This window comes from Vicugna pacos, unplaced genomic scaffold (genome assembly GCF_048564905.1).
Source record: "Vicugna pacos unplaced genomic scaffold, VicPac4 scaffold_105, whole genome shotgun sequence".
NCBI classification, from domain to species: Eukaryota; Metazoa; Chordata; class Mammalia; order Artiodactyla; family Camelidae; genus Vicugna; species Vicugna pacos.
Genome location: NW_027328785.1, coordinates 1,267,134 through 1,295,108, shown reverse-complemented (window position 1 = coordinate 1,295,108; position 27,975 = coordinate 1,267,134). Strand labels below are relative to the sequence as shown.

Below are 27,975 nucleotides of genomic sequence, written 5' to 3'. Positions count from 1 at the left end.
CATATATATATATGGACTGGTGTTGGCAACTGAAAAGAAACTTTGTGTTCCCTTCAAGCTAGGAGAAGGACGGCATTCACACACACTTATCTCTCAGAACTGAGCATGTGGAGAAAAGTTCGTTCATCCAGCACAAAGGGAACGGGTTGCAACAGAAACCCTGACTCTGGTTTCTCAGTCTGTTTCCTAGTGCCGGTTTGAAGTGCCTGCCGTTTTCACTGTAAAACCGAGTTGGAGATTATACCTCCCCATATATATGTATGGAGTGGAATTTGCAACTGAAAAGAAACTTTGTGTTCCCTTCAAGCTAGGTGAAGGACGGCTTTCACACTCACTTATCTCTCAGAACTGAGCATGTGGAGAGACGTTCGTTCATCCAGCACAAAGGGAACGGGTTGCAGGAGAAACCCTTACTCTGCTTTCTAAGTCTGTTTCCTAGTGCCGGTTTGAAGTGCCTGCCGTTTTCACTGTAAAACCGAGTTGGAGCTTGTACCTCCCCATATACATCTATGGAGTGGAGTTGGCAACTGAAAAGAAACTTTGTGTTCCCTTCAAGCTAGGTGAAGGACGGCTTTCAAACACACTTATCTCTCAACACTGAGCATGTGGAGAGACGTTCGTTCATCTAGCACAAAGGGAACGGGTTGCAGGAGAAACCTTTACCCTGGTTACTCAGTCTGTTTCCTAGTGCCGGTTTGAAGTGCCTGCCGTTTCCACTGTAAAACCGAGTTGGAGCTTGTACCTCCCCATATATATGTACGGAGTGGAGATGGCAACTGAAAAGAAACTTTGTGTTCCCTTCAAGCTAGGTGAAGGACGGCTTTCACACACACTTATCTCTCATAACTGAGCATGTGGAGAGACGTTCGTTCATCCAGCACAAATGGAACGGGTTGCAGGAGAAACCATTACTCTGGTTTCTTAGTCTGTTTCCTAGTGCCGGTTTGAAGTGCCTACCGTTTTCACTGTAAAACCGAGTTGGAGCTTGTACATCCCCATATATATGTATGGAGTGGAGTTAGCAACTGAAAAGAAACTTTGTGATCTATTCAAGCTTGGTGAAGTACGGCATTCACACACACTTATCTCTCAGAACTGAGCATGTGGAGAGACGTTCGTTCATCCAGCACAAAGGGAACGGGTTGCAGGAGATACCCTGACTCTGGTTTCTCAGTCTGTTTCCTAGTGCCGGTTTGAAGTGCCTACGGTTTTCACTGTAAAACCGAGTTGGAGCTTGTACCTCCCCATATATATGTATGGAGTGGAGTTGGCAACTGAAAAGAAACTTAGTGTTCCCTTCAAGCTAGGTGAAGGACGGCTTTCACACACATTTATCTCTCAGAACTGAGCATGTGGAGAGACGTTCGTTCATCCAGCACAAAGGGAACTGGTTGCAGGAGAAACCCTTACTCTGGTTTCTCAGTCTGTTTCCTAGTGCCGGTTTGAAGTGCCTACGGTTTTCACTGTAAAAAGGATAGAGATGGAGCTTGTACCTCCCCATATGTATGTATGGAGTGGAGTTGGCCACTGAAAAGAAACTTTGTGTTCCCTTCAAGCTAGGTGAAGGACGGCATTCACACACACTTATCCCTCAGAACTGAGCATGTCGAGAGACGTTCGTTCATCCAGCACAAAGGGAACGGTTTTTCAGGAGAAACACTTACACTGGTTTCTCAGTCTGTTTCCTAGTGCCGGTTTGAAGTGCCTACCGTTTTCACTGTAAAACCGAGTTGGAGCTTGTACCTCCCCATATATATGTATGGAGTGGAGTTAGCAACTGAAAAGAAACTTTGTGTTCCCTTCAAGCTTGGTGAAGGACGGCATTCACACACACTTATCTCTCAGAACTGAGCATGTGGAGAGACGTTCGTTCATCCAGCACAAAGGGAACGGGTTGCAGGAGAAACCCTTACTCTGGTTTCTCAGTCTGTTTCCTAGTGCCGGTTTGAAGTGCCTAAGGTTTTCACTGTAAAACCGAGTTGGAGCTTGTACCTCCCCATATATATGTATGGAGTGGAGTTGGCCACTGAAAAGAAACTTTGTGTTCCCTTCAAGCTAGGTGATGGACGGCATTCACACACACTTATCTCTCAGATCTGAGCATGTGGAGAGACGTTCGTTCATCCAGCACAAAGGGAACGGTTTGCAGGAGAAACCCTTACTCTGGTTTCTCAGTCTGTTTCCTAGTGCCGGTTTGAAGTGCCTGCCGTTTTCACTGTAAAACCGAGTTGGAGCTTGTACCTCCCCATATATATGTATGGAGTGGAGTTGGCAACTGAAAAGAAACTTTCTGTTCCCTTCAAGCTAGTTGAAGGACGGCTTTCACACACAATTATCTGTCAACACTGAGCATGTGGAGAGACGTTCGTTCATCTAGTACAAAGGGAAAGGCTGCAGGAGAAACCCTTACTCTGGTTTCTCAGTCTGTTTCCTAGTGCCGGTTTGAAGTGCCTGACGTTTTCACTGTAAAACCGAGTTGGAGCTTGTACCTCCCCATATATATGTATGGAGTGGAGTTGGCAACTGAAAAGAAACTTTCTGTTCCCTTCAAGCTAGGTGAAGGACGGCTTTCACACACACTTATCTGTCAACACTGAGCATGTGGAGAGACGTTCGTTCATCTAGTACAAAGGGAAAGGCTGCAGGAGAAACCCTTACTCTGGTTTCTCAGTCTGTTTCCTAGTGCCGGTTTGAAGTGCCTGCCGTTTCCACTGTAAAACCGAGTTGGAGCTTGTACCTCCCCATATATATGTACGGAGTGGGGTTGGCAACTGAAAAGAAACTTTGTGTTCCCTTCAATCTAGGTGAAGGACGGCTTAAACACACACTTATCTCTCAGAACTGAGCATGTGGAGAGACGTTCGTTCATCCAGCACAAAGGGAACGGGTTGCAGGAGAAACCCTGACTCTGGTTTCTCAGTCTGTTTCCTAGTGCCGGTTTTATGTGCCTGCCGTTTTCACTGTAAAACCGTTTTGGAGTTTGTACCTCCCCATATACATGTATGGAGTGGAGTTGGCCACTGAAAAGAAACTTTGTGTTCCCTTCAAGCTAGGTGAAGGACGGCATTCACACACACTTATCTCTCAGAAGTGAGCATGTGGAGAGACGTTCGTTCATCCAGCACAAAGGGAACGGTTTGCAACCGAAACCCTTACTCTGGTTTCTCAGTCTGTTTCCTAGTGCCGGTTTGAATTGCCTGCCGTTTTCACTGTAAAACCGAGTTGGATCTTGTACCTCCCCATATATATGTATGGAGTGGAGTTGGCAACTGAAAAGAAACTTTGTGTTCCCTTCAAGCTAGGTGAAGGACGGCATTCACACACACTTATCTCTCAGAACTGAGCATGTGGAGAGACGTTCGTTCATCCAGCACAAAGGGAACGGGTTGCAGGTGAAACACTTACTCTGGTTTCTCAGTCTGTTTCCTAGTGCCGGTTTGAAGTGCCTGCCGTTTTCACTGTAAAACCGAGTTGGAGCTTGTACCACCCCATATATATGTATGGAGTTTAGTTGGCAACTGAAAAGAAACTTTGAGTTCCCTTCAAGCTAGGTGAAGGACGGCTTTCACACACACTTATCTCTCAGAAATGAGCATGTGGAGAGACGTTCGTTCATCCAGCACAAAGGGAACGGATTGCATGAGAAACCCTGACTCTGGTTTCTCAGTCTGTTTCCTAGTGCCGGTTTGAAGTGCCTGCCTTTTTCACTGTAAAACCGAGTTTGAGCTTGTACCACCCCATATATATGTATGGAGTGGAGTTGGCAACTGAAAAGAAACTTTGTGTTCCCTTCAAGCTAGGTGAAGGACGGCTTTCACACACACTTATCTCTCAGAACTGAGCATGTGGAGAGACGTTCCTTCATCCAGCACAAAGGGAACGGGTTGCAGGAGAAACCCTGACTCTGGTTTCTCAGTGTGTTTCCTTGTGCCGGTTTGAAGTGCCTGCCGTTTTCACTGTAAAACCGAGTTGGAGCTTGTACCTCCCCATATATATGTATGGAGTGGAGTTGGGCACTGAAAAGAAATTTTGTGTTCCTTTCAAGCTAGGTGAAGGACGGCATTCACACACAATTAACTCTGAGAACTGAGCATGTGGAGAGACGTTCGTTCATCCAGCACAAAGGAACGGGTTGCAACAGAAACCCTTACTCTGGTTTCTCAGTCTGTTTCCTAGTGCCGGTTTGAAGTGCCTGCCGTTTCCACTGTAAAACCCAGTTGGAGCTTGTACCTCCCCATATAAATGTACGGAGTGGAGTTGGCAACTTAAAAGAAACTTTGTGTTCCCTTCAAGCTAGGTGAAGGACGGCATTCACACACACTTATCTCTCAGAACTGAGCATGTGGAGAGACGTTCGTTCATCCAGCACAAAGGGAACGGGTTGCAGGAGAAACACTTACTCTGGTTTCTCAGTCTGTTTCCTAGTGCCGGTTTGAAGTGCCTGCCGTTTTCACTGTAAAACCGAGTTGGAGCTTGTACCACCCCATATATATGTATGGAGTTTAGTTGGCAACTGAAAAGAAACTTTGAGTTCCCTTCAAGCTAGGTGAAGGACGGCTTTCACACACACTTATCTCTCAGAAATGAGCATGTGGAGAGACGTTCGTTCATCCAGCACAAAGGGAACGGTTTGCATGAGAAACCCTGACTCTGGTTTCTCAGTCTGTTTCCTAGTGCCGGTTTGAAGTGCCTGCCTTTTTCACTGTAAAACCGAGTTTGAGCTTGTACCACCCCATATATATGTATGGAGTGGAGTTGGCAACTGAAAAGAAACTTTGTGTTCCCTTCAAGCTAGGTGAAGGACGGCTTTCACACACACTTATCTCTCAGAACTGAGCATGTGGAGAGACGTTCTTTCATCCAGCACAAAGGGAACGGGTTGCAGGAGAAACCCTGACTCTGGTTTCTCAGTGTGTTTCCTTGTGCCGGTTTGAAGTGCCTGCCGTTTTCACTGTAAAACCGAGTTGGAGCTTGTACCTCCCCATATATATGTATGGAGTGGAGTTGGGCAATGAAAAGAAATTTTGTGTTCCCTTCAAGCTAGGTGAAGGACGGCATTCACACACAATTAACTCTGAGAACTGAGCATGTGGAGAGACGTTCGTTCATCCAGCACAAAGGGAACGGGTTGCAACAGAAACCCTTACTCTGGTTTCTCAGTCTGTTTCCTAGTGCCGGTTTGAAGTGCCTGCCGTTTCCACTGTAAAACCCAGTTGGAGCTTGTACCTCCCCATATAAATGTACGGAGTGGAGTTGGCAACTTAAAAGAAACTTTGTGTTCCCTTCAAGCTAGGTGAAGTACCTCTTTCACACACAATTATCTCTCATAACTGAGCATGTGGAGAGACGTTCGTTCATCCAGCACAAAGGGAACGGTTTGCAGGAGAAACCCTTACTCTGGTTTCTCTGTCTGTTTCCTAGTGCCGGTTTGAAGTGCCTACGGTTTTCACTGTAAAACCGAGTTGGAGCTTGTACCTCCCCATATATATGTATGGAGTGGAGTTGGCCACTGAAAAGAAACTTTGTGTTCCCTTCAAGCTAGGTGAAGGAAGGCATTCACACACAATTATCTCTCAGAACTGAGCATGTGGAGAGACGTTCGTTCATCCAGCACAAAGGGAACGGGTTGCAACAGAAACCCTTACTCTGGTTTCTCAGTCTGTTTCCTAGTGCCGGTTTGAAGTGCCTGCCGTTTTCACTGTAAAACCGAGTTGGGGCTTGTGCCTCCCCATATATATGTATGGAGTGGAGTTGGCAAATGAAAAGAAACTTTGTGTTCCCTTCAAGCTAGGTGAAGGACGGCTTTCACACACAATTATCTCTCAGAACTGAGCATGTGGATAGACGTTCGTTCATCCAGCACAAAGGGATCGGGTTGCAGGAGAAACACTGACTCTGGTTTCTCAGTCTGTTTCCTAGTGCCGGTTTGAAGTGCCTGCCGTTTTCAATGTAAATCCGAATTGGAGCTTGTACCTCCCCATATATATCTATGGAGTGGAGTTGGCTACTGAAAAGAAACTTTGTGTTCCCTTCAAGCTAAGTGAAGGATGGCTTTCACACCCACTTCTCTCTCAGAACTGAGCATGTGGAGAGACATTCGTTCATCCAGCACAAAGGGAACGGGTTGCAGGGGAAACCCTTACTCTGGTTTCTCAGTCTGTTTCCTAGTGCCGGTTTGAAGTGCCTGCCGTTTTCACTGTAAAACCGAGTTGGGGCTTGTACCACCCCATATATATGTATGGAGTGGTCTTGGCAACTGAAAAGAAACTTTGTGTTCCCTTCAAGCTAGGTGAAGGACGGCTTTCACACACACTTATCTCTCAGAACTGAGCATGTGGAGAGACGTTCGTTCATCCAGCACAAAGGGAACGGTTTGCAGGAGAAACCCTGACTCTGGTTTCTCAGTCTGTTTCCTAGTGCCGGTTTGAAGTGCCTGCCGTTTTCACTGTAAAACCGAGTTGGAGCTTGTTCCACCCCATATATATGTATGGAGTGGAGTTTACAACTGAAAAGAAACTTTGTGTTCCCTTCAAGCTAGGTGAAGGACGGCTTTCACACACACTTATCTCTCAGAACTGAGCATGTGGAGAGACGTTCGTTCATCCAGCACAAAGGGAACGGTTTGCAGGAGAAACCCTTACTCTGGTTTCTCAGTCTGTTTCCTAGTGCCGGTTTGAAGTTCCTGCGGTTTGCACTGTAAAACCGAGTTGGAGGTTGTTCCTCCCCATATATATGTATGGACCATATGCCGACACAAAAGAAGAGATTGTAGTAAAGATAAAGTGGCTGAAATCAATGTCCGGAAAACCTAGCTAAGTTTCCTAAATGTCCCAACTTAACTAACCACAGGACTACGGCATCAATAATGGGGCAAATAGCACCTTGTGGATTTTTTTTTTAATAAATAAATAATGATCCACTTCCTACCACCGGCAATTATGATAAGACTGAGTATAAGTTCTTACAACAAATAGTTTAGAAATCATAATTTCTAGTTGATTCAAACCACTTCTTCTTTAAAATTTGAATCTTTTTTCTTCAGACGGATTTGTGCCATTTGACCTAGTGATAAAATTTTCAACTGGCTTTTATTAAAAATATTCACCATAGTGAGAGTTTATTACATCAACTATTCCTTTATGGGAAACCCTTGTGCCTTGTCACTCTCATTCATAATATTTCCTGTGGAAAATTCAATCCTTCATTCAGGAAAGTCTGAGCAATATTTCTCATGGAAATGCGTCCTAAACTGCAACCGAAGAAAATGAAATTGACACTGAGCAGCCCGTGAAGCCGGCAGACACATGCAGTGCACTGTGTGTTCCCGCCTCGAATTTCTGTAACCAGCAGGGAAATTTGTATCTCAAGAAATAGACATAAACAATTTTCAGGACCTGAGCACACAGTTTCCCTTTTAGGGTTTAGTGGGCTTCCATTTAATTCTATGAGAAATGTTTAAAACAACAGAACAACAGCTGAGATAGGGTTTAAAATAACTTTTATTTCAGTGAAAATAAAGCCAAGTGACTGTTATCATTTTTACTTTATTTGATCTCACTCTCTTACTTTACCTTCCCAACCTCCTCCACAAAATGATGGTGAACATCCCCTCCTGGGTCAGAAATCTAAGTAGAAATTACCAATCACATTTAGGTGTGCTTTGTTGTTTTATTTTTCAAAACATCCAAGTTTCATTCATATGATTTAATAATTAAGATCAGAAACAAAGTCTACTCAATAAATGGTAGACAACACATGTCGTCATAGCTGCTCATCAGGTTTGGCCCCACGTTAAACACTTTTACATGGACATGTGCCATGTGCTGTCATGGGAAATGGTGAGTGGGGACAGGGCCTCTGCTCTCACAGGGCACACAGCCTGGTGGGGCAGGCGGTGTTCAATCATTGCCCTTTTCTCTTTAATATACTTACAAATTATGGGAAATGCTATTTAAAAAGAACAAAATGAGTCAATGAAAGTGAAAAATACAAGGACAGTATTTAGGCTGAGGGAAGACAGGGAATCTCTTTGAAGATCTGACACTCCACTGAGACCCAAAGGACAACTCTGGCACTGAAGGTGAAGGGCAGGGACACACTGATAAAGGGCTGAAATCCAGAATATACCAAAATTTCTTTACACTCAACAAGAAGGATGAATAACCTGATTAAAAAATGAGCAAAATGCCTGAACACACACCTCATCAAAGAAGAAATCTGGATGCCAAAGAAGCCTTTGGAAAGATGCTCCACAGCACCTGTCATCAAGGGGATTCCGACTGAAACAGCGAGATACCACTGCACACCTGTCAGAACTGCCAAAATGCAGAACACTGACAGCACCAAATGCTGGTGAGGATGTGGAGCACCAGAAATTATAATGCATTGTTGGTGGGAATGAAAAATGGCCCAGGTACTTTGGAAGACGGTCTGGCAATTTTTTACAGAGCTAGACGTAATTCTAACATATGATCCTTCAACTGTGCTCCTTGGTGTTTACTCGATGAAATGGAAACTTATGTTCACACACAAATCTGCATACAGATGTTAATAGCAGCTTTATTCATACTCAACAGGATTCAGAAGCAACTAAGCTCTTCTTCAGTAGGTGAATGGATAAATAAACTGTGGTCCCGCCAGAAAATGGACTATTATTTGGTGCTAAAATGAAATGAGTTATCAAGGAATGGAAAGACATGGAGGAACCTTAAATGCATATTACCAAGTGAAAGAAGCCAATCTGGGAAGTTTCAGCAACTGTCTGATTCCAACTGTATGGTGTTCTGGGAAAGGGAAAAACACAGAGACTGAAAGATCAGTGGCTGCCAGAGGCTAGAGGGGAAAGAGCAATGAATGAGGTGCAGCATGGAGCATTTTAAGGTCACTAAGACAGACGACTCTGTATGATGCTGTGATGGTGGATACATGTCATTGTACATCTGTCCAAACCCACAGAGTGCACAACACAATGTGTAAATCCTAGTGTCAACTATGGGCTATGGGTGATGATGACATGTCAGTGTAGGTTCACCCATTGTCACAAATGTACACTCTGGTGCAGGTGTCAATATTGAGGAGGCTGTGGGGGCAAACTGCAGTTCATACACCCAATCCAGCCCCAGCCACCGCTGTTAATAAAGCTCTATGGGTGTGTGGACTATCTGGCTGTTCTGGCATCTAAACAGTAGAGCTGAGCAGCTGCACCAGAGATCAGGAGGTTTTCAGACCCTGAAATATTTACCCCCAGCCCTTGAAAGGAAAAGTCTGCTGAGCCCTGTTCTAAATGAATCAAGATTCACCCTGATGAGGCAGGACAGCAGGGCCCAAACCAGGCATGGTTAATGGGGCTGAAGCAATGTTTTAGTTCCAACACATCTGCTGAAGTCCTGCAAGTCCAGTGACAGACTGTAGCCAGGAAGCGTCTGCAGGAGGAGTCGGGAGCAGGCCTTCCCGCCAGGCTCCGGGATGCCGGGGGCCGCGTGCCGCACGGGGGCCACCCGCTTGAAGAAGGTGGACTTGCAGTGGAAGCCGATCAACTCGTAGAGCACGGAGAGGATGCTGCACGGCTGAATTTTCTCCTCGGAACGCTGAAGCACAGGGAGAAAAGCAACAAGCATCTGAATGAAACACGTAAGTGAAAAAAGACCCATAAAAATGGTTTTCCCTTAAAACAGAGACCCGATGACACAGGAAGGAAGAGGAAGGCTGACTTAGTGCACTGATGGGACCGGATGCAGAAACGCAGGGAAGCAGCACTGTGCAGACACTCCAGACCCCCTCTGGGCCCCACCTCTCCGCATTCCACCTGTCCCTTTACTAGAAAAGCCCGTATTCCCTGAAATAGAGGAATCTGCTACCTAAACATGGGACACAGAGAAGGGAAAGAGGAAAAGGAAGGGAAAGTAAAGGAAAAACAGTTCATCTAGACCCTAGGGTCTGGGCGGGACTTTCACCAAACACACAACTTCTCAAAGCACAGAGCGCACAGGGAGAGGCTGACAGAGTGACTGCGACTTCTGCTCCTAAAGCACCCAGCTACCTGTCAGCACACGCTGCGCCCATTACTGAATCATTACAATCATCTCAGAAACAACTACTACCCCGGCTCACAGGCAAGGAAATCTGAAACTCGGGGAGGAATTATTATCATCCTGGACAAAGTCCCACAGCCCAGTAGTCTCAGAGCCTCCGGCAGACCCTGGGCTAAAATGCTCCTCATCACCACGGGCCCTGAGACTCAGGCTGAGGCCACGTCAGGTCTGCATGGGCCCAGAGCACAGTCTGTGGGACAGGGAATGCTCCCACTCGAAGTGCCAGGTCAAGGCCCTCAGGAACTTGTGTAATGAAACCAAATCCCCAAACTCATTTCCAACCCACTGCCCTGTCCGGGAGGACTGCTCGGCACAACTGTGCTGTCACCTGTGCACAGGCTGAGCAAGGGGCCCAGACAGTGATGTGACATCCCAGTGGAAGTGGCTCGGAGACCACTTCATCACAGGACAGATTCTCCCGGCTTCCAACGTTAACTCTCCATTCCATTTCCAACTGGAAAGTAAGTTTAGACTTGTTTTCCTCTCTTAGAAACAAAGAGAGCGGTAACATCAGAGGGAAACTCAAGACTGAGGAAGAGTCTCCTGGTCATTTGCAAGGATAGGCCAGGGAGGGAACAGAGACAGGGATCAGAAAGACCCGTGTTCCAGTCCAAAGTCTGCACGTCACTCGCTTTGACAGTTTCCTTTTTAATACAGGTGATAAAATCTAATTATGATTTTTGGGAAAACTAAATGAAATAACGTATTCCACTACCATAGGTGTAAAATCCTCCATGAGTGTTCCAGAAATGGACCTGATCGTGGTTAGTTACTGTCTGCCAATTCTTGTGTTCTCAGCTCACATCACCCAACCAGAGATGTGCGAGAGAATGCCTCACCAGCCAGCAGCCTTCTCCAACTTGGAAACTTACAGTGTCCGAAGAGCAGGCAGTGTTGGATGCTTTGCGGCACTCTGGAGGTAGCACTCCAGTGATGACTTTAAAAAGCTGGGGAGAATTTAGGGGACCATACAGTTCAAATACAGAGTACTCATTCCATGTCTACAAATATTCATCTCTAGCCATGATGAGTAAGAGAGGAAATACATATTCAAACATACATCATTTTCCCACATAAGTGCATCAAAACAATTTGGAAAGAGTGTAACTTTCTTCTCTAGATCACACAGCGGGGATTACAAGGTTTGTACTGACAGCCCTACTTGTAAATCATCTGCAAACGTAACTGGGTCCACTATCAGTCATCATAATTTGAAGGGAATGTTAGAAAAGGAAAAAGCCAAGCTAATACTCTCCAATCTTTTGTTTGGTTACGATGTCACAGAGGAGATGGACAGCTCAATAAGGAACCACTCTGCCGTGATCACGGAGCCGGGGAGCGGGATGTGCGGCAAGATGTATGACGCAGCCGCAACTGTGCCCATGATTCTAGGCAGGTACCCAAAGTCACCTTGACAAGGTGTGAAACGTTTATGCCCACGTCCTCATAACCTGACATGTATTAAGGAGAAATGGAAACTTATAAACGGCCAATACCCTTGGTGGATACACCGTCCAAAGAGCAAAGTCACAGTTTGACAACTGGCCATCCCGGTACCTTGGGATTCATTCTTGAAGAACCTTAAAAACCACTCCTCTGTCCTCAAGAAGTGCTGCCTACTAGTCCTATCTTTGGCTCATGGATACCACATGTTGAAGTGAACTTCAATGTCTGCACAGATTTGACTGTCTTTCTCCAGGTTCACTTGTCCATTCTGAAGAGGCCTGAGTTAAGTCCAAATTCCTTAAGATTAATTCCCTCCAGTGACAACTCAACGAGCCTGTAATTACAAGCCAACTGAACAGGACTGTCCTCAGCGAAAAATGTCACCAACCCTTCACTGCTTTCTTAAACTCCTCTCCTGGTTAATTGCAACATACTAACACCACCCTCCACCAAGTTCCCCAACTATGTCAAATAGAAAGTAAGGTCCATAAAAGAGGAGACAACTCCATAGTCACCTTTGAATTCCTAGCATAAAGTAATGTCAATAAATAGAACTATGATTATGGCTTCTTTCCTTTAAAACCTTTCTGGTTATTTAAATGAGACCATGGAAGGGAGGTGTTTGAGTCCAGTATCTTGATCCAGAAGACTCTGGAGGCCTTTTTCAGAATGGCTGTCCACTGATTCATTCAAAACACACCTTCTCTTTCCGGGAGGAGCCGTGATTTTCTGCCATGGGTTTGTGGTCACTCTCATGCCAGAACAGCTTTAAACTAAATCTTTACTTTGGATATGTTATTTTTTCCCGCTTCCAAAAAATTTTACTTTCCTTACTTCCTTGCCTTGAGGAATGCTTTTATTCTTTTCTTTCTAATTCAACCTTTTATAAAGCAGGATTCTCAGGATGTGCTTGGCCTTATATAAGAACAGCCATCCAACTCCCAGTGTGAGAGGCCACAGGCTCACCTCCTGCCCTCCTGCCAGGGCAACTGAAACTCAGTTCAGGAGCCAACCGGCACCCCAGGGCTTCTAAGGCTCACGTATCTCCCAGAATCCCTGCTTTCTGGTTTGTCTTGGCTTCTGAGAATTTCCCCTCACTTTCTTGACAATTAGCTGTGCAGCTTGAAAGATGAGGAAGGAAGGTTTTATTTCTTAATCAGAATTTAAAGGAACTTATGTAATGAAGCTTTTCACGAGTTTCTAGAACCCTCCATTGCTGAGACAGAAAACACACAAGATATTTTCTAAATTTAGCTATCATGTGCATTTTTTCTTTGCTTTTGTTTTGTTAACTGCTAATAGACATTTTTTAATTAAAAAATAAAATAAGGTCCCAAATAAGATAGAAAATTGAAGGGGCAAACAAAATTAAAGAGCAAAGACAGAAAAATGATAAGTACTCTACAAAGTTAATAGAATAAATACACTATGGATCAGACCAGCAATTCTCAGTAACAGCTAATTGGAACCTGACCATGAGGTAAAACGTCTCTCCTGTCAGGAGATGACCAACAGAAAATAGAATTAAATCAACAACCTAAAATTCTAAGTCTGGCGAGGTATAGATGTCTACCAGCTAAGTGTGTCTTCTTCTGGAAAAGAGGGAGACTCACCAGCTCTTTTCTGTGGAGCCTGAGCCCAGGGGAGGACAGTGAAGTGTGTTCTGTAAGTACCCAATTAGCAAAGTGAGTGATGAATAAAGAGATGTGAGCTTTGATGAGAGATGATACTACTATTCACTTGTCCTGTAAAGTATGTCTTCGCGTTCAGAGATCAATATCTCAGCAGGAAAATGCACAGCCCGGGACCAGACCACTTCTGTGATTGTGACACTGCACTTAGATGTCTCAAGGGCACCTCCAACTCCACCTGCAAAGAGCTAACTTCACGGTGTTCCTCCCATAGCCATCCTGCCCAGGGCCCTTGGTCGGGGGCAAGGTCTCCCTGCCTCTCCCAGCTCAGGCCAATCACTCACAGATGTGACAAGACCCCTCCTTCAGGGGCAAATTTCCTCAGTCAACGAGATCCACCACCCACACCTGTCCTACCAGGTACTCACTGGCACTCCCTCAGCACTGACTCTGTGCTGGGGACCATGCTGCACACTGTGCACACGTTATCTCACTGGATCTACACAGCAGTCCTGGGAGTTCGGTACATCACTGCTTCTATTGATTAGATAAATTGTTTCACTTCCTTGGGTGTGTCATCCAAAGTGACACGGCTACTGAGCCACAAACCTGGGACTGAAAATCACTTGAAAATTGAACACTGCTACACCTCGCAGCCACCCTACTCTGACTCATCACATCACCTCCTGCCGAGCCTTCTAAATGTTTCTAAGCATTCTACAAGACAAAAGTGATCTACGAGAGCATCGCACTAGCCTACTTAAAATCTGTCAATGACGGTCCACTGCTCTTAGGAGAAAGCCCCACCGGGCCTGAGCACAGCCCAACGGCCCGGCATCCGCTTTCCCTGCGCGGCCGCGCCGCCTCACCCACCACGCAGCTCTACACGTGCAGCGTCCAGGACAGGGATGCTGACTCCGTACAACCCGGGGCTCGTCTCACTCAAACAATGATCACCCTCTTCAGTGGTTACCTTCTTCAATACTGAATCTCAGAAAAATATTTTCTCTGGATGAATCAATATCTTTTTCCTTACAACTTCCCATCATTGATAATGAGCTCCCCCCAAAAGAGAGAAGACCTAATCCTCAGTCTCCTTATCTGTAAAGTGCAAATAACAGGGAAATATGAGAGGTTTTATTAGAAGTAATATTCATGTGAGGCTGAGGGACAATTCCCAACATACAGTAAGTACTCAATATGTGCTTACTTAATATTAATAAGAATAGATTACATTCCAGCAACCTTAAATCAATGCTTTATGGCTTTGTCTAAAAGACTACCGACAAACTGTTGGACGAACTGTTTTGAGCAGATCAGCACAAGTGTACTGGGCGAGGTAAGCGCTGACTCCAGTTACAGCTGCAACCAACCAGCACTACGGGGCGGGAGCAGTTTGCTCAAACTCTTACATGTTGCTTGAGCATTTAGTTGTAGTTATTGAATAAAGACAGGTATTATTTACTCAAAGCTCCTGAAACATAAATCTTCAAAGATTGATGCAAATTATGTTTCAAGTACAACACTCTCACTAGAAATTACTTGAAAATTATAGTCTTAGCTCCTCCGCACATCAAAACAGCATTTTCCTAATGTATCTGACTATGTACTCTGAAAGGATTGTTTAAAAGAAATTAAGATGAAGCCATCCTGAATAAGATCTCAGTATCATCTACACAAACCCCACCCAAAGGTCTCATTTCTCACTTCCACATAGGTGTTCAGATGGCTTAAGCTGGGTCTTGGTTTCTTATGACACGGGGGTGGGAAGAATTGTGGATAGATCAATGTAGCAAATATAAACCTAGTGTATTTGCTATGTAGGAATCCTAGAAATAAATAAATTGATATATATAGTCCCACCCTTATGAAGCTAAGCCGTTCCATTTACAACTGCATAAAAAATAAAATGAGAGATACATTTAACAAAAGTTTACAAGATTTGTACATTGAATATTTTGAAGTATCACCAAAAAAAATTTAAAATATCTTCATATATGGAAGGCATCCCATGATCATGCAATGGTAGAAAATAGTTAAAAATGTTAAGACTTCCCAAAGTAATCTACATATTTAATGGAATCCCTATCAAAATTCCAGCTGACTTCTTTGCAAAAATTGAAAAACTGATCCCAAAATTCATATTGAAAGCAAGGGACCCAGGTCAGCCAAAACAATCTTGAAAAAGAAGAGCAAATTTGGAGGACTCACTCAAAGGTTACAGCAAATCTATAGCACTCAAGTCATTATGCTTCTGTCATAAGTTTGGATGCAGAAATCTATGAGACACAATAAAAAATGCTGGGGGGAAACTTACATTTACAGTCAGTTTTCCAGAAATGTGCCAACAACACTCCATTGAAAGTATAGTCTATCCAACAAATGGAGCAGAGACACCTGGGTATCTGAAGGCAAAAGAATGAATCTGGAATCTGGACCCCGTATTTTATATAACAAATATTAATTCAAAATGGATCACAGACAGAAACGTAAAAACTAAATATATGAACTTTCTAAAAGAAGACATAGTACGAATCTTTGTGGTCATAGGATAGGCTATGGCTTCCTAGATACAATACCAAGAGCACAAGTGATAAAACAAAATAGATAAAATGGACTTCATCAAATTAAAATCATTTGTTACAAAGGACAACATCAAGAGTGTGAAATGAAAGGGGAAAGGGGTAGCTCAAATGATAGAGTGCGTGCTAAGGAAGAAAAACAAAATGAATAAATCTAATTACCTCCCCTATAAAGAAATTGTTTTAATGTTTAAAAAAATTAAAGTGAAATGACAATCTGCAGAATAGGAGAAAAATCTTGCAAAGCATATATCTAATAAGAGACTAGTATCCAGGATATAAAACAAATGCTTACAACTGAACAATACAAAGAAAATCGACCCAATTTTTTAATTTGCCAAGGATTTAAATAGATACACAATTGGCCAATAAGCATCTGAAAAGATGGTCAGCATCACTAGCGAAATCAAAATCAAAATGAGATCTCATTTTAAACTCACTAGGATGGTTATAATCAAAACATGGACAATAACAAGTGTCAGTCAGGAGGCAGAGAAATGGATACCCTCAATATGCAGCCGTTGGAAAGGGGCAATGGTGCAGCTTCTTTGGAAGAGCCCGATGTTTCCTCAAAAGGTTAGAGTTATGTGGCTGAGCAATTCCACTCCTACATGTAGAGTCATCCTTCAGTGTCCTCGGGGGGTTGGTTTCAGGAACCCCCCACCCTGGATACCATAATCCAAGGATGATCAAGTCCCTTTGCAATCAGCCATCTGGATCCATGAAGTGGAAACTACAGATATGGTGGGCCAACTGTACAGCCAACAGAATGGAAATGTATTCTCACAAAAACTTGCACATCAATATTCATAGCAGTATCATTCAGAGTAGCTAAAAGTCACTAAAAATATCCATCCATCAATGAATGGATAAACAAAATTACCAAGAATAGTCCCACAAACTTTTGGTAATTGAATCTTTGACAAAGGAGGTGAGAACATACAATTGAGCAAAGACAGCCTCTTCAGCAAATGGTGCAGGGAAAACTGCACAGCTGCATGTAAATCAATGAAGTTAGACTACCCCCTCACAACATACAAAAAAATGAATTCAAAATGGCTTAAAGACTTAAAATTGTAGACAAGACACTATAAACCTCTTAGAAGAAGACATAGGCAAAACATCTGACATATATCTCAACAATATTTTCCAAGAGCAGTCTACTCAAGCAATAGAAATACAAGCAAAAATATACAAGTGGGTTCTAATTAAACTTACAAGCTTTTGCACAGAAAAGAAAACAAAAATTAAAGCAAAAAGACAACCTATGGAGTGGGAGAAAATAGTTGCATTAAATGAAAGTGACAAGGGCTTAATTCCCAGAATATGTAAACAGCTTTTACACTTGATAAAGAAGAAAAACAAACAATTCAATCCAAAAATGGGCAGAAGACCTAAAGAAACATTTCTCCAATGAAGACATACAAATGGCCAATAGGCACATGAAAAAATGCTCAATATCATTATCAGAGAAATGCAAATCAAAACTGCAAACAAGTATCACCTTTCACCAGTCAGAATAGCCATCATTCAGAAGTTCATAGACACTAAATGCTGGAGAGGCTGTGGAGAATTGGGAACACTCCTACACTGTGGTGGGAATGCAGTTTGGTGGAGCCATTGTGGAAAACTGTATAGAGGTTCCTCAAAAGACAAAACCTTGGGGGCCCAGATGACACAGCAATCCCACTCCAGGGCATATATCCGAAAGGAAATGTAATTCAAAAAGACACTTTCACCCCAATGTTCACAGCAGCATTATTTACAATATCAAGACATGGAAACAACCTAAATGTCCACTGACAGACGACTGGATAAAGAGGTTGTAGTATATATGTCCAATAGACTACTATTCAGCAATAAAATAATAATAAAATAATGCCATTTGCAGCAATATGAATGGACCAGGAGAATGACATTCTAAGTGAAATAAGCCAGAAAGAGAAAGAAAAATACCATATGAGATCGCCCACATGTGGAATCTAAAACAAACAAAAAAAAAAAAACAAAAACAAAGGAACAAAAAGATCAACTTATCTACAGAACAGAAACAGACACAGAGACATAGAAACCAAACTATGGTTACCAGAGGGGAGAGGGTGTGGAATGAATAAATTGGGAGTTCAAGATTTGCAGATGCTGAGTATGTATACAATAAACAGCAAGTATATACTGTATAGCACAGGAGAATATATTTAATAACTTATAGTAACTTATGTTTAAAAAGAATATGAAAATGAATGCAGGTATGTTCCTATTTAACTGAAGTTTTGTGCTGTACACAAGAAACTGACGCAACACTATAAACTGACTAGACTTCAATGAAAATATTTTTAAATAGACCAAAAACGAAAAAAAAGGAAAAGGATATTATCAAACAAAAAGAATAATGTACTGATTCAGGCTACAATATGAATGAACTTTGAAAATTTATGCTAAAATAAGCCCGTCACAAAAGGGCAAATAGTGCCCTTTAAGGTGAACTGTATCTAAGCATTTATTGTACTACTCCTGTAAATTTTCCGGAGTTTTGAAGTCTATCAATATCAAAATAAAATGTATTATTCATTAAAAACTTAAAACCCTTCCTCACAGGAGGGATTTAATTATTAAATGCAGAAAAGCATGTAAAACTCTTGGAACAACAATTTTCACGTCCACACACAGTCACTGCTGTCACTGCCACTCAGAGTGTGGTGCCAGCGCTGATGAGAGCTGCCTCCACTCGCTCCCCTGCAGACAGGAGTGAAGGCCTGAGCTTTGACAGGCAGGGTTTGCGTGAACCTGGGTCAGCCACAGCCACGTCCCAGACTCTGCGTTACCCAAATTTCTTATACAAACTGCAACATGTAATGTAAACACTCTAGAGGGATGTATCTTACAACACAGGGAATACAGACAATGTTTTACAGTAACTATAAATGGAGCATCTATTGTACACCTGAAACATATATTTTAAATCAGCTATGTCTTTATAAAAAATTAAAAAATAATTTAAAAATGTTATCCCTTTAATATTCAATTTGGTTTTTAATTAACTAATAAACAGCTTAGAATATATAAAAGCATTTAAGTGTGATGTTTGTTTACATATTTATTTACTTCAGCCTCCTGCTAAAAGAGAAATTAAACAATTTTTTAAACACAGCTTAACAACCATAACAACAAAAAGGCAAAACTGAGAGTGAAGAGAAAATGGAGATTCAATACTTAAATGAAACCAGGGGGAGGTAAACTCATAAAAATGGATTCCATGAAGTCAGGGCAAGTGTTAAAGGCCGACTAGAAATTCAGCTGTAAGATTCTTGGCAGCTAAAGCAAAAAGAAAAAGATGATGGGGCAGGTGGTAGAGCGTGTGCTTAGTGTGCACAGGGTCCTGGGTTCAAGCCCCAGGGCCTCCACTAACAGATAAATATACCTAATTTCCTACCCCCCAAAAGAGCCCCAAAGAAAAGAAAAAGAGAAATTTCTTTCCAAAAAAATCCTGATATTAAATTTGGATTAAATACTTTAAAAATAAAAGGAAAATAGAAAAGATGAGTGACACTGTGAACAAAAACCCCAGCTGGGCTAACAAGCTAAGTCACAAATCTAAGTGTGATAAGTGTCGGTTTACTGATCTAAGTTTTGCTGGGCTAACTCGTAAATCTGAAGTTCAGTGTCAGTTTACTGGGCTAACAAGCTAACTCGTAAATCCAAGGTCAACAATTGTCAGTAACGTGATCTGTTCCAAATTGATAAGCTTCAGTGTACTGATTCCTTGCTTTTTGTTGTTTGAGCCTTATTGGCTAAAAGCCCCATACTTGTAATTAACCCTATAAAACCTCATGTGCACGTCTTGGATGTGCTCAGGGCTTGGGAACAGAAGCCCCTCTGAGCCCGCTGGCATAATAAATCTCAGTACTCCCACCCTCTGAGTGCTGCTTATTTCTTGGCTGGCCTGTTGTTTCCGTAACAACACAAGCGATAATGCCCGTGAGATAAATCTGCGATGGCTGCTGGCAGGTCCCCATGTCTCATGTGGGAAAATCTGAAACATATTTCTCACCACTCAGAGTCATCCTCAGCCCACCCCACATCTCCCGCTGTTAAATGCAGGAACACATGCAGGGCCCGGCCTTTGCTCTCTCTGTGTCATCACAGTGAGACAGGATGGAAGGGGGCAGAGCAAGCCATTCAAGAAAGACCACAGCAATTAACATCAAAATGGTGAAGAATTCAACCCCCAATAGGTCTTGAGGCTCAGGATGAAGAGATTTAACTTCTAGTAGATCCTGAGCTTCATTATACACCCATTGTAATAGTAACATGGTGAATAACACGGCCCCAGGCACCATGGCAGTCACAAGGCTAGCCACAAAAGGTCAAAGGGTGGAAAATGGCCAACTCCCTGGAATCCCAGCCCCTTGCCCTAAGGCTGGTCCTTCTACTTATTAGCATATGAAACCACGAAGCCCAAGAAAAGGAGAAACACAGAGCCACATCCCAGGAACCCCTCTCTCTACCTCTTCGGAGAAGGCCCACACTATTTCTGTGGAGTGTGTGCCTACTTTTAATCTGAGCATCAAACCCCCATACTTCGTGACGTTTCTCATGCCTGTCAATGTATCTCTCTGAATAAATCTACCTTTACTCAACACTGGCTTGTTCTTGAATTCTTTACTGCATGAAGCCAAGGAACAAAATCTGGTGGGGCACATTCCAGGGGCTCAACGGAAGCCTGGGACACAGCCCTTCTCATGCCCCACATATTTTTCCTTGTATCAACAGGACTGGGATGTGAAGTGAGGTCTGAGACCCCAGCTAAGGGACAGAAGCAGCCTCCAGGTCTCCAATTGGTGGGCAGCCTCTCCCCCATCAGGGGCCATGGTGTCTGCCTGGTTCTCTGTGTTTTTTTGTTGTGCTGACTCCCCAGTCAGAGAGATTTCTCCTTAGGCCTGGCTCCACAAAACCCTTCTCTCCAAAATACAAGCACATCATGTCACAATCCTCTTGTTCAACCATGAATTGTTCAGCCAACTTTTTCCTTCCCCAGTTAAGTACCTAAATGTCCTCCCTGCCATCCCACCACTTCTTTCTTTTTGAGAACTCTGCACTCCCCACACACCATCCTGAACGCAGGTGCCTTGCTGGCTGGGACCGAGATGTTTCAGTCTCAAACATCCTGAGTCCTTTCTCTTTCCACTTTCTAACTTAAAAAGGCCTTCCTGTGTCTCCCACCGCTCTGATTCTGAACGTCAAAAAATGCTCAGGTTACATTCACTCTGTGAATACCTCCCAGGTTTTGGCTAGGTTTCCTTCCCAAGATCTTCATTAAGGAGTTGCATCAAGAAGTTTAAAGGGGCTATTCTTACATTTGAGTGGAGGAGCCTGCAAGAAATTTAAATGGCTTTGAAGAGAGAGTTAACCAGGGACAGAGAGGTCGCAGGACCTAGTCAACAGTGTCATGAGGCAAAATGTTCTTCAAAGGCTCAGAGTGGCTTCTGAACACGGAGTCGGCAGGGAGGAGGTGACAGGCAGTGAGTGGGGTGAGAGACACAGGGTACGGTCCCCCAGCAGGGGAAGAATTGGTTATTTTCTAGTTTTCCAATTTCTTACTACCTTTTTCTCTTATTGCCACATACCATTTCCTACGAATTAAGCATATCAATGTCAGTCATTTGGGCCACTTTGGAGAAGCTGCACGATGCCATTCACAGGGCTGGGACATGACAGCCACACCAGTCTAGGTTGAAAGACCAGTGGGGGTATTTCCATGGTAATCACGGGCATGCAGCAAACTCCCCAGCTTCAATGACCTCCTCTCAAAGTTGGCGCCAATAAAACTACCAAGCAAAATGCGTGATGATTCTGGCCAACATCTGTTTATTAGTTAAGTGCCTGTGACACCTGCCACTTAATAGGGAATGAGTACGATCAACGAGGCCCTGTCTACCTGGCCACACGCGCCCTGCCTTCCTGCCTTGGTGCAGCAGCACAGCTTGTTTAGCTGAGATGAGTGCCCCCAGAGCAGCCCCGATGGGAAAGCTCCCAGCTCTGCATGGCCAGACGTGTTCCTTTCCTTCTCAGAGCTGATCACAATTTGCTGTCGTCTGTTTTTATGTTTATCCCTTTTGTAACTGCCTCTCCTCCGGAGATTTTGCTCAAGCAGCACAGGACCAGGTGTGTCTTGTGGCCTGCCGGATATTCTGGGCTGGGAAACAGCCGAGCCCACATCTGGCTCTGGTGCTGAACGGAGAGAGCAGAAGGCCCAGGAGCCCATGCTGAACCGAGGCCCCTGCACACAAAATTATGGTCTGACTTTGGGCAAATTACACAGTCTTTTTTACCCTGAGATTCCTCATCTGTCCATAAAAATAACTGCCCATGGCACACAGAGTTACAAGTATTAAAGGAAATCACCAAATTCACAAAGTAGCCAAGGGGCTACCAGTGCATCCTAAACAGACACATGCTGCCTTTAAGGCTCTGACACACACCAAGCGTGGTGGTCGAACAAAGTGTACACTGCTAAGTGTCAGTGTGTTAAGTGCTTCATGTGTGCTATAATAATCTTCAGAACTTACAACAAGCCCAGGAAGTAACGAATATTATCATGCCCATTTCACAGACTCACCATCAGTTTAAGAGAGGTTACATTCAAGTCCAAGGCGCTATGGTGAGTAAATGGCGATTTCAACCTGAATATGGGCCCAGGCCTGGGCTCCATCTCTGTCCCATCCACCTGACCACTGCCTATGAATTCCACCTGTCCAATACCCAAGTTGAAGCCAGCCAGCTCTTAAATGCAATGTGTGTCACCGTTTGTCAATGTTGGTTCATTACCATAAACAGTTCTCAGAAAGCACTTCAGAAAGGAAAGTTGGACTCACATACCTGCCCACAAAGAAGAAGAATTCTGCCTTGCCTTCTCCTGTAACGTGCAGAAACCCTTCCCATTCACCACCGAATCCTTTTGTATGCTTCCTCGTGTTCATGTTTACACATGGCTTATTAAAGTAGAAGTTACCTGCAGTAATTCCATCTCGGTTCCATTCCAAGCTTCCAGATTATCCATAATCAGGGTAATACCATAATTTTCTGTGAATGAAAACACTACAAATTGAATGAAAATATTGCAACCATATCACTAAACAAAGAATGCTGAAAACAAGTCATCAGCGGCTGCCGCCACCCCCCAGTGAAGACAGGCCTGCAGCCATTCACAATGGTGCCCTCTGAGCAGACTCAGAATAAGAAAGGAAGATTACTGGCCCTAGATAGCTAGGTGCTTGTCTAAAGTATATATTCAGTCAGCCCAAATGTTGGCTTCCTCCCATATATTGAAAAGCATTAAATTCATGAACTTGAGATACCTGGCTTTCTTTAGATAACAAGCAATGTTTTATTGTTCTGACTACCTGGTCTTTGTTGTAAAGCTCCTATATAATCCTAGCTTCTCCCCTACTCTTGCGAGCAGTCCCTCAGAGTGTTCTGAGAGGCGGTCATCCTGGCTCGAGTCCTTCTGACAAATAAAACATAACTCTTAATATTCAGGCTGCACGTTTATTTCAATCAAGTCCCAGAATAGACACAACTCATCAATTGTGTAATGGGACACACTGGATCAGGAACCAAAAGAGTGTAGTAGTCCCTAAGAACTACGGCTCCCTCTTTCTTCCTGTCATTGTACAATCCCACCAGAACTCATTACTTTGCTGTCTGCTCCTCTGGCAACCAAACTCAGAGAAGAGTCAACTCAGCAGAGCGTCCTGCTGGGGAGAACCCCCGCAGCAGCACTGCAGGCTGCCTGCCCTCCCGCACGCTCTGATGACTGCTAGTGTCCTCCGTGGAAACCAGGCCAACAGAGCTGTTCCCTACAGCTACAAAGTCCCAAATATTAAATAAAACCTTTCATTTTATACTATATGTTACATATATACCCATCTCTGAAAACAGCTTTGCCAGAAGCCCAAATCTTCAACATTAATCTGCAAAGGCAAATCAGGTCCCCAAGGGAAAACAAGTCTTAAGACGATGCTAAGACCTCCAAAGTCCTCTCCATGACCATAAACCAAACTGCCTGTAGGTCTGCAGCTGCAGGAGGCTACATGTCTGCTTTTAAAGCAACCCCTTCCTGCCCTCGGGTGCTACAATGCCCTTCTACGCCCTCCCATCTCAGGGTAAGAGCACCCACTGCAGAACCTTGCAGGGCAGCACTGACAGGACTGGACAATGAGGATCAGAGCTAAACTAAGCCTTCTGATGACACGAGTTGTCACTCTGTCACTTTACAGATGAAGATATATATATAGAGAGGTGGGGTGTTATTGTTCAAAGTCACACAGATAAAAAGTGACAAAGTCTATAACTCTGCTCCTCCCTCTGGTGTGACGCCCCAACTGGGACAACCACAGGGTTCTTTCGTGCCTGCCTGACCATTTCTTTCCTATCACTCATGACCCACCACAGGGTCTGAAATTAGCCTGCATTTGCAGCATCTTTTCCCGCCAGTTTCTCAGGAACAAGGCTGTTCGGGCCACTTTATGACTTCCAGGTCCCCGAAATCTCCGTGCTCAGGCTGCTCTTGCCTGTGCATCCGGCCCGCTGCTCAGAGGCTCTTCCTCTCCTGCAGGAGGACGTTTCTACTCTTCACAGGGACACCCCCTTAGGGGATCCCTCCTCTCGCCTCAGCATGGCAGGTGTCCCAGGCCACATCGCGAGATGCCCCAATAGGACTGCATCTGCCCAGGTCTGCTAGTCAGACCAGCAGCCTCAGAGCCAGGGATTATGCCCAGGTCACACTGCAAACCTACTGCCCGCCTCACAGACCCCGGCCAGCAGGTCACCTGGAAGTCACAGCAAGTGCCCCACCCAATCCAGAAGCCTCTTCATTTCCCAGCACCACTGATGACTGGTTTCCAAACTTTGGTCAGTTTCACACAAAACAACACCTTCTACTGTGTAGCGGGTGGTTTTTGCTTCTGCACCCCATTCTTACTGAAAACGTTAAGGGAAACCAAAAAGCCTCTTCTCAACCCTTTTCTGATGATACCCTCCCACCCACAATACACATATGCTCAAGAGATTTGGATCCACGTGATTTTGTTTCCCTTACGATAAGTGGCTCAAAACACTGCGGGATTATTTTTCCTTTGAGGGTATTAGGACTCAGTTTCTCGGCTTTAATCTGTTTTTGTCTTTGTCTTCTTTGTTCCTAGCAGTTGCCACCTCTTACTCTCTTCAGCAGCCTCCCTCCCAACTTCTAGTCTAGGAAATCAGCTGTGATGAGGGGCACGGGGGCATTCACAGAAGATGCAACAAAGGCAAAGAGAGGCTATATAATTTGCCAAAGATATCACCTTCAACCCCCAACAGAGTGTGTCATGTCCCTGTGTTTAACTCTTATTCTAAGCAAGTTAACTTTTTGTAGATTATGTTTATAAAGATGAGAAATCAAAATACATACAAGGACACACATCAACTCTAAGATATTCATTAACTCCACTATTTTGTTTCTATTTATTTTATTTGTATTAAAAAATTAAGAACCCCTGCAACCAATATAGCAAAATGTTACTGGGTTTTAAATACAGAATATAGAGGGGTTAAGTGTGTCATTACTCATCCTTATATGTATGTTCACAAGATAAAATATTTGAAAGTCTCTCTCCCCTCTCCCTACTCACTACTGGCTCTCACCTGAGATCCCAGACCACACATCTAACAACCTCTCACTTTACCCACAGCTGAACTCATCAGTTTTCCCCCAGAAATCCCTCTGCAGCTTTCCCTCCTCAGAACACAGCAGGACCATCATTTAACTCATTAATCCACCCAGAAACCTGGGCCTTACTCCATCCTACCTTCACAGACAGCTTTAAATCTTTCTTTTTACCATCTAAACATGCCTTCAATCTGTTCGCTTTTACCCACTATCCTACCGCTCAAGTGGAAGCCACCAACACTGCCCACCTGGACTCACGAGTCTCCCAAGTGGCCCCACAGCCACTCTCCCCTACTTGAGACAAATGGGATTGTGTCACTCCCATGCTTTTTGGGCTCTTTTCAGACCCACTGTTCATAGAAGAAACTCCAATTTCTTCACCTTGTGAAGGTGTTTGCCATGAAACTGTCAGCTCATGGAGGGCAGGGCACGCCCTCTCCCCTCAACCCCACTCTCTGGCAGAGCATCAGCTTGGGAGGACCCGCTGAGCTACATCAGCCTGTATCCTAAACCTGGTCTTGGGTTCTTAGCAAACTGCTTCACTTATCCATACATATCCAAGGTAGATAAGAAAGATTTTAGATGTTGAGCTAGACTATTCATTTGGGGATTTTGCACTGGCAACCTGCAAGTATATGTTCTAATGTTTGTGTCTTGTTAAAACCACACCCAGATTAAAGGAGTATTTGTGGAATGTCTTCGGAGTAAAAGGGTTCTGTACTTTTACAGATTTTATGTTTTATAACATGAATAACCCGGACAGGGTCACAAATGGAACCGCCTCACAAGTGACAGAAGACAGGTGAGATGCATATAGCAACAGGTCACAAAGATGGTAAGAGCAAAGTTGTTTCTCCAAACCCCGAAAAAATTCCTCCAAAAACAGAAAACTCAGAATTTTGAAAGTAGAATACTATCATATAAGGAAAGAAAATAAATAATCCTCTTCATCAGGGTTTCAAGATCTGACTGCAGAGTTATTAGCAGGTCATACTGAATCCTAGCACAGAAAAATCAGATGGACTACTGGTGAGTAAGTTCCAGGGAAACGGCAGTAATTCCTCCACTTGAAAGAGGACACACACTCACTTGTTCAAGGTGATTGTAAACAACATTCTGCAGAAATTCAGAATATTCAGGCACCGCTTCTAGATGGTGATGACACGGAAGGATGGCTTGGATGCATGCTTCTAACTGAGTCACCGGCATTCTTACACTGCAGGGGGAAACGGAGGCCCTCAGCCAAGAGCAGAGATGTTCCTGTCATGTATCCCAGGTCGTGCCTCGGGGACTCAGTGTCCTGTAGCAGTCCGGCCCCAGGCGAGGACCAGCAGCGTGGCCCACCCAAGCAGGAAGGGCACTGTGCTTGCGAAAGCCCACACCAGATGGGAGCAAGAGTGGCTGGTGGGGTTTTGTGAACCTATGAATGCCCATAGAAAAACACCTGCATACATTCAAGTGATACAATTAACAGTAGCATTCTTTTTAACAAAATTTCAAATGTCAGTGGTAATTTTACCATTCCTTTTCTCTTGTCCCCTGCACTCTGAGACAGGCTTAGGTTCTCTCACACTTGCAGCTCTGATGCAATAGTTGTGAAGTTATTTTACTTTACTGCAAGTGTCTTCGCTCCACGTGTCACTGTGACTGTCGTCTCTTAACACAGTCAGATATCTTCCTGGATCTCTCCATGAGTTCCTTGCTCCTGCTTCTCAGATCCTGAGATAAAGAACAGGTGAAGGCACATGACTGGAAAAGTCAATGTGGACTTGAGCAAAGTCCTCAGTGACCCGCTAGGTGAGTGTTGACCACCCCTTACCTTCGATTCTCAAAGTTCTGCCCAGGGTGACATCCAGCCAGGAGAGAGTCCTGGGCCCTATTAAAAGCTGTGTGGCTTGGGTGCGGGGAAAGCTGCAGGAGCTAGTTCCGTAGCCGGGACCCTCCACACCTCTGCTCCTCTCTCTCCCGAGGCCCCGCTGACAAGCCCCCACGCTCCCTGATATTCTGTCCTTCTCTTCTACTCTACTTCAAGCCCTTTTCCTCTTCCTTTATTCCCTGATTATCTGCAGCTGGAGAGATTTTTCCATCACAAAATCTGAAAAAATTTCCTGCAGCTGAAAAAGAGGTCTCCAGAGGTCAATGCCCATATGGTGGTTCCTGAAGAGAGCCCCTGGTTAGGGGGACCCTCACCAACACTCACGGGACATCAGGTATGTTACAGGGTCGACCACCCCCAACAAGAGTTTGCTGTGACCCCAAGGCACGCACAGCATCCCTGCTCACTAAAGTGTAGTTGTAATCCGTTATTAAGAAGCAAAAATAAAAAAAATTTCTCATGTTTCTTACTAAAATTATTTATGAGTTAGAAAAAGAAATTATAAAAGAAAAGAACAAATTTGACTCCATGTTAGATGTGTTCGTTTGGCTTTAAACCTGTACCTTGTTTTCTAGGCTCAGACTTGCTATCTCTGCACCTTTTGTAAAAAAAAGTTGCCTTTAGCCTGAAATATCCAGGACAG

At 44.0% G+C, this 27,975-nt stretch overlaps 1 protein-coding gene across 4 annotated transcripts in view; it reads right to left on the bottom strand.

Annotated features, from left to right (window-relative positions):
- Positions 1-9,068: 9,068 nt before the first annotated feature.
- The window catches only part of LOC140694828 (trafficking protein particle complex subunit 9-like), a 195,636-nt gene continuing 176,729 nt past the window's right edge, over positions 9,069-27,975 (bottom strand). Inside the window, exons 2-4 of one of the 4 annotated variants that reach the window (XM_072957880.1) lie at positions 26,546-26,672; positions 22,760-22,830; positions 9,069-9,587 (exon numbers count right to left, since the gene is read on the bottom strand). In XM_072957880.1, coding sequence (XP_072813981.1) covers positions 9,339-9,587; positions 22,760-22,807 — 297 coding nt within the window. In that variant the 5' untranslated portion in view covers positions 22,808-22,830; positions 26,546-26,672 and the 3' untranslated portion in view covers positions 9,069-9,338. Of the gene's footprint in view, positions 9,588-22,759; positions 22,831-26,545; positions 26,796-26,995; positions 27,176-27,975 lie in introns of those variants that run through there. The other 3 variants (XM_072957879.1, XR_012070472.1, XR_012070473.1) reach the window with 3 other exon arrangements.